General features: G+C 45.9%; 1 protein-coding gene across 1 annotated transcript in view; it reads left to right on the top strand.

The window, feature by feature from the left end:
- The window catches only part of RYR2 (ryanodine receptor 2), an 810,210-nt gene that overhangs the window by 253,688 nt on the left and 549,059 nt on the right, over nt 1-7,463 (top strand). Inside the window, exon 3 of the mRNA XM_019549810.1 lies at nt 1,328-1,432. Coding sequence (XP_019405355.1) covers nt 1,328-1,432 — 105 coding nt within the window. The remainder of the gene's footprint in view (nt 1-1,327; nt 1,433-7,463) is intronic.

Raw genomic sequence — 7,463 nt, 5'->3', positions numbered from 1 at the left:
CCCAGCTGACTTCCTGCCCTTTGGGCAGGGGGCTGGACTCGATGATCTCCCGAGGTCCCTTCCAGCCCTGATGTCTATGAAATCTATGATTTACCATATACCAATGGGTTGGGCTTCAGCACAGTCAACAGTGTTTCAAGCCATTGTGACTCAGCACTGCTTAACATTTGTGTGTATTCCACATCCCACCCGCAACAAAGGATCCCTGTGAAAAGGAATCCCCCATTCATGACTGGAACTGGGTGTTCTTATCATAAGTCTTGGGATCGTCCAACACTTTTTATGCAAATGAGGGCAATCTGGTTTGACTACACCTTATGGTGGGTGGGGCCACACTAATCGTATGCAGCAGGCTGAGAGAGAGGATGACAGAGTGGTTCTGGAGGGGCCCCTTTTAGTGATGTTTGCCAGACATTTAAGGCTGGTGAAGAAATGGGAGTGATTAGGAAAGAAAGGCACAGTTCAGCTGTGGGAGTAACAAGGAAGTTAAAATGTATGCAGTGTTGTAGCTCACCATGACTTAAAAAGAGTTGGCATTGAGGGTGACCATGGACAACAGGCGTTACCATATATCTTACTCAGATGGCCTCCACTAACCTGCCAAGGCACCACAAAGACTATTGACCACCACCTATGGCTCTGCTTGTATGCCAAGGAGATGTGGAAAAAGGTAAAGCATCTCCGCAAAGTGGTGACAGGGGTTGGGCAGTTGTCAAGAGAGGCAGCACTATATGGGTACCTGATTAAATACCAGGGGAACCTGTTGGCCTGTTTTGATCAGTTTGTGTCCTGCATCAGGAGTTCCTTGTGGAAATCCAGGAACCTGCTAATGTACAGACACATGAACCTGGAGGTGCTAGACTGTGTTAATATGGCTCTGAGTGAACTCCAGTCCTGCTACTGGAAACTGTTAGCAGAGGACGGTGAGGATGCAGCCAACTCTACTTGGGAAAAGGCCACTTGGCACAGGAACTTCTGGAGAAGCAGAGTCTAGGGTGCAACATGCCCTTGGGGTGGGGCAAGGAGTGGGAGAAGGAAGATGCTGGAGGAGTGTCTTCTGAGAGAAGGCGCTGGAGAGTAGCATTCTGCTAAACATGGCGTAACTAATAAACTGATTTTCGTGGAGAAGGTCTGAAACTGATATTTATATTTACTGGTTATTGGTAGCAAAGGGTGGTACAGAAGAAAAAGCAGCATTTTTTTACTGAACCTGAATGATTAAGGGTAGGGGAACAGGGGTAGAACAAATGTGGGAGCTTTAGAAATTGATTTATAACAACTTCTAACTGATGGCACACTCATGTAATCTCATTCTTTCTTCATTTAGAATGTTCCACCAGATCTCTCCATTTGTACTTTTGTGCTGGAACAGTCCTTGTCAGTGCGGGCTCTTCAAGAAATGCTGGCAAACACTGAAGAGAAAGCAGAAGGGGTAAGTTATGAGGTCTAGGCTTCTTGATTATGTTGGCCTATAGCATATTTCATAGAACCACAACCTTATGACACCAGGACAGGTGCCTTCCTCATGTTTCATTTTAGTTTCCTTCTTCAGTGCAGTAGATGCCCAATCCTGTTAAGTGCTGAGAACTTTCAACTTTCAGTTATGGGTATTTAGCATCTCTCAAGCTCAGGTGTCAGCACAAATCAGGGCTTGTTGTAGAAATGATGATTTAAGGCTACTGAGAGAGTACTTACTATGAGGTCTTACTATCAATATATCAAAATTAATTTTATGTTTAAAAATAGTTAAATCTATCCTTCTGAAGAGTTATGTTGCTGTCCAAATGACAGGACTGTGTTGCTATAGAGCAGATTAACCTCATATTTATGCAATCCCTGTGCAAAATAAAAATGGTGGGAAATCTGTAAATGTGGAAACAGGCATGCTTAGGTCTTGGTTGGACATAATGACAGTATGCTATGTGGCTTGAACTAAAACATCAAATAATTCAGCTTTAAAGCTGAAGATTGTCATATTAATGAACAGTTTTAGTTGAATTTGGAAGTTTGCCATCTTTCCATTCTGGAGCAGAGAAAGAAACAGAAATAATATTAAGTTTGGGTAACAGATAAATATCTACAAATAAATCATGGTTGCATAAATAATGTTATGTAAATTGTTTAGTTCTTTTAGCTTGCAGTTATGTAGCTTTGTTCTCAACACATCCTTTGCAAAATTTAATTTGAATGCCGTACTCCTGGCCAAAATCCTATAAACTGTTTGTCATAGAGGAAGAGTGACAAGGAGTTTGGGCTTTTGGCACAGAACGTACATGCAGAGACAAAACAGAATAGAAATCAGCAGCAAATCTGTCGTTCAAGAAATCTGGCAATGGAGTAGCAAACCCCTGCTGGTTCTGGGAATACCTTTAGAGAGCAAGCTCCAAACTAATCTGTAGCAATCAGTCACACTAAATGCCAAGCATTCAGCCTAAGAATGACAGTCAGAAAACAAAATCCAGGAACATCCCCATACATTGTCCAGAGCATGTGGTGTCATTGAGCATTTGTTCCAAGGACTAATTGCAGTAGAACTACTACATCAATGTCGCATGTTCTTCTCAGATTAAGTAAATCCATGCTCCCAGTAAGGGGACCACTCCTTCATGAGTTTGCAGCTATTGTAAATAAGAGTGAACTGACTTCACAGGGAAAGTCTACTCTAGAAATACAAGTATGTGGCATGGGCATGTACCAAGAAAGCAAGGATCTACTAAACCCCACCGCCACTGTGCAATCACCAAGGATGGTCAAAAATGTTGTAGTGATAAAGTGGTGATAGCAGTATGTACAGACTAGCACTTGAGAAACTCAGCTGATATACCCTTGTTGCTTCTCACACTGCCCCCAACAAACATAGGTATGGGACAAGTATGGAAGGAATACCACTGGGGGCAAATTCAAGGAGCATGCAGAGCCATGGAGCAAATGTATGTTTTACTAGTCTAATACAATAAATGGTGCCCTTGCCCATTAGGGTTTCAAAATGTCCATGCCAATACGAAATGGAGTCATATTTAAGTCCAGTAATAAACACTTAAATGTTTACAAGTACTTTTTTATTCCAATTTTTCTATTGGGAATATGGTGATTATTATAGAATGAGCTGTCCTGATAGGCAGCGTTGTGTTTAGCAGCACCTGCGACTATTTTACTACTTAGTCCAGAGGTCATGTGACAGGGAAATAGAATGCAAGTCTGAGTATAGGTGTCCTGTTTGGGGATAGGGTAGTGTCACAGGGCAGGGCCTAGGGGCAGCCGTGAACCCACTAGCGCCCCTCCTGCCATGCCAGTTAGGCGATCTAGTGCCCCCTATTCTCGCCTGCCACGTCTTGCTGGTATGTGTATGGTTCTATGGGAGGCTGCCTCCATTCTCCTACCACACGGCGTTATGGTAAACTATCCCCGTCCCATATGGGGTGACTCGGTGCAACCCCAGGCTTATGGGCAATGCGTGCCTCCTTCCTCCCCTTTAGCACGCCCCAAGCCTTGCAGCTGTTCCCGGACGTTAAGTCCTTTCCCTTCGTCGCCCCTCTCTGGCGCCCCTGGGCTTGCCACGCCCTGGATGCCCTTCTCTAGTACTCCTGGGCTTATTGTGCACCTGGCGCCCCTTCACTGGTGCCCCTGGGCTGGTCGTGCAACCTACGCCCCTCTACTGGCACCTTTGGGCTTGTCCCATAACCTACGCCCCTTTACTGGCACTCCTGGATCTGTCACACAACCTACGCTCCTTTCTCTGGTGCTTCCCGCCCTCTTGGGGCCTATGCTGTGCTTCTCACGCTTCCTCACCCTCTCGGGGCCTATGCCGCGCCTCTCGCACTCATGCCGCACTTCTCGCACCCGGGGCTCAGGTGGCCAGTAGCCGTGCCTGGCCCCCGACCCTTCCTCCGGGTCGTGCGCCCTATTGGGCAACCGCCCTCACGGGCTGAGGTCCCAACCCCACACTCACCGGACGCCTCTCCGGCACTCTAAAATGCTGTGCCCACTGTGGCACTGCTCACTGTGCCCCCGCTGGGCACCGGGAACCCCCAAGCTACTGGGGAGCCTCCGTGAGGCCTCCTCACACCCCTACAGCCTCAGCCGGTCCTCCAGTATAACAATAACTAAACCCAGAGCCAAACGGCTGTAACATAACCACAAGGAGCCTTCTGGCTCACAACATAAACTCCGTTTCACACTGGCTCTTAGCCATACCTCCCTTGAGGTTCTCCCTTCCCCTGCATCATTGCAGCTGGTCAGCGTGGTCAGGCAGCAACCATCCACCCAGCCTGCTCAGCTCTCCCGCAGAGCTCCTGCTCCTGCGGCTGTCTGGAGGGAACTGCCTCCTAGGCTCTGGCCTGGGCTGTTTATATAGGCCCGGCCCTGCCCCTTTCTGGTCACCTGACTGTCCTGGTTGCTACAGCAACTGGCACCTGAGTTGTCCTGGTGATTGGCAGCTCCTTAATCCTGTTCTAGGAACAGGGCACCTAAGTGCCCCTGTGACAGGTAGGTTAGTAACAATTCTCCAGAGTGCCCAGATGGAGCGTTTTGGATGGACACCAGTGGGTAGCAGGAAGGAGTGAAGAGGTACAGACTACCTAGAGAGGGATTTTCAATGTCGGGATGTCACCAATGCCCGCGGACCATGCAGACGCCTGCTTCGCCTGGTGTATCCTCACCTTTAATTGGGGTTTCACACGCGCCTGCTTCGCCTGCCACGACTTTGATGTTAATGGAGTTGGTTCAGATGTCCGGTGTGCGCAGTCCAATTATGAGTTTCACTGGTGTCACTTGGGTCCCGAGCTTCTGAGGGCTCCGCCGCCCCTACACTCTCACCCGTTCCACCGGGTGGTGGCCAACCATCTGGTCTGGCCATGTATCCATATGTCACTCAGATAGTCCACAAAAGAAAAGTGAACAATCAAAACAAGTACTACGACCAAAAAAAAAAAAGGGGTTCCCTTGATTGGTGCGGCTCCTTCAGCAGTCTGCGGTCATCCTCCAATACAAACTTGGGTCGAACCCCCTTTTTTGGCTCTCGAAGAGCCCCTTTGGAGGGCTTAACCCACTTCCCCTTTCACAGTCCAAGCTCACTGTTGAGCTGCGCCCCTGTTACAGGGACTATGGTACCCAAAGTCAAATCGTGCCCTTCTATTAGGGTCTTTACGGTACCAGCTCCAGCCGGGCTCCATCAGCCCCCCGCCGGTAAACAAACAGTCCTGGGCCCCGGAGGGGCCAGCAGACCGGGCTCAAAAACCCCGCTGGGGCTTTGCCCTTTTCCAGAGGTTCCTACTAGCACTCGGCGTTGCTCGCAGCATCCTTTGCAGCGCCCGCCGGTGTGCTCCATCACTTCCACGTCCTCCTTCCGGTTCCGCTTTGCTCCCGCTTGTCAGCCCTGGCCTCTCTTTTATGTCAGCGAAAGGAGTACTGGTCCCTCCCTTCCCCACACCCCTGGCTAAGGGGGATTTCTGCCTGGCTCCTTGGGGCTGCGGACCTGGGGTCACTGGTCCTTTGCTCAGTCTGGGAGCCAAGGAGCCTGCTGGCTCTTCCTTTCCCTCACATTCAACAACAGGTAAATGGAAAGGTTGGCCTAGAGCTAAATGCTATGAGGGGTAACCTTTTAAAATAGGAAGTTTAGGGTGTGCAAGGTAGCAGTGCCTTGGTTTTGGGAAAGAATCAATGGGCACAGCAGGCGCCTGAAGAAAGTGTATGAGTTAACTTTTTAACTCAGTTCTTTTAATAAAACAGAACCCCAATAAAGGAGGTACTTGGAGGAGCTGAAAGTGTATGACCCTTTACTGGGGGATTGTAAGAAGGATACACTGCAGCTATATCAGAGTCTGCTAGCTTTAGGTATTTACAGGCTCTAGGTATTTACAGGAAGCTTGTTTTCTGGCTGTAGTAATTGTTGTGAACTCGTGAGTTTCTAGTGTTGGCAAATGATATACTTTTATTTAAACTTTACAAGTGAAAGTAATTGTGTGTGTATATCTGAAGCACGATCTTTCAGGAGTGATGCCAAATTTTAATTGTAATAACTTTGTTTCCTTTCATTTGAGGAAAGGCAGTATTACAAGTTCCAGAATTTTTTCTTATAAACTAGACTCACGTCTCTCTAGCATGCTATCTGCAATAGAGAGGCCCTGTAAAAGGAAGCCGCCTTAATTTTCTGTTACTTTTCATTCCAACAAGCTAGGTTAGAATGCATTAAGAAAATCGTGTTAAAAAAATAATTCTTATGTTACCAACTCTTTGATTATGGATAGCTCATAAATATTATGCGGAACCTTTCAATTTAAGAGGAATATCAGCAATAATGTAATACAATGTGAAAATATTCCAGTGAGGTTTTTTATGCCTTGATCATAGGGACTAAGAAAAGAACAATAATTTATTTTTTCAATGTTTTAAATAAATTTGAATGTTGATCTCCTGTGATTTAGGCCTTTCTTCCATTCATAATTCATATGTATGAGGTTCTGTATGGAATTGGGTATTATATTTTTGTGTATACATCCCTACACAGGACTTTACGTACTTGGTAAGACTAATGGTTCATCTAATCTAACACTGAATCCATCAACCTGATTTAATCAGAAGGTAATATCAGATGCATTAGAAGAAGGTGCAAGAAACTCGATGATAATATATGTAATACTCCGCTATTCCAGAGTGTTTCTTCCTATCCCTAGGCAGCAGTTGCTTTGTTGTGGAAGGCTGACAGTTCCCCTGTATACTAATGATCAGCTATAAAATATTTATGTAATTTTTTTCAGCAGCCCTATGATTATACAACCACTGACATCCACCCTCAATATACCAAGGCACTGAAATCCACAGGTTGATTGCTGTGTGTAGTCTCCTGTTTCTCATTTTATAATTTATTGAAAAGGAGAAATCATAAGTCAGTGTTCCAGTATTATGGTAAAGGTTTAAAGGAACATTGCCTTTTACCTTGTGTGTGTATGTGTATATATGCGTGCACATGTGCCCTACTACATACACAAATTAATTAAAAAAGAAACTATTAATTTTACAAAGTCAATAAAAAATGAGGAAACGCCAAAATTTAAGTGGCTGGTGGAATCTGAATTAGGTCTCTTACTGATAAGCAATATGCTACAATATTTAAATGTAGGTTTGTATACTGTCTTTTCCAGGGAATCCTGACCTCAGTCATCAAATGGATGAGTAATGTTTTGAAATGTTGTTTCCTCCTCATTGTCTAACTTGCATCTCCATGCCTTGTTTTTGCAAGATCTGCTCTGAAAGCATTAATTTTTTTCTGAATGAACTTTTTATAGTTCTCATAGTTTCTAGGGTTGGAAGGGACCTGAGTAGATCATCTAGTCCGACCCCCTGCCATGGCTGGAAAGAGTAGTGGGGTCAGACGACCCCAGCAAGGTGTTCATCTAGCCTCCTCTTAAAGACCCCCAGGGTAGGAGCCAGCACCACTTCTCTTGGAAGTTGGTTCCAGATCCTAG

The sequence above is a fragment of the Crocodylus porosus genome, unplaced genomic scaffold (assembly GCF_001723895.1).
Source record: "Crocodylus porosus isolate Cpor-Errol unplaced genomic scaffold, CroPor_comp1, whole genome shotgun sequence".
Classification (NCBI taxonomy): domain Eukaryota; kingdom Metazoa; phylum Chordata; order Crocodylia; family Crocodylidae; genus Crocodylus; species Crocodylus porosus.
Note: the sequence above shows the minus strand (reverse complement) of the source record. Positions and strands in the feature narration are given on the sequence as shown.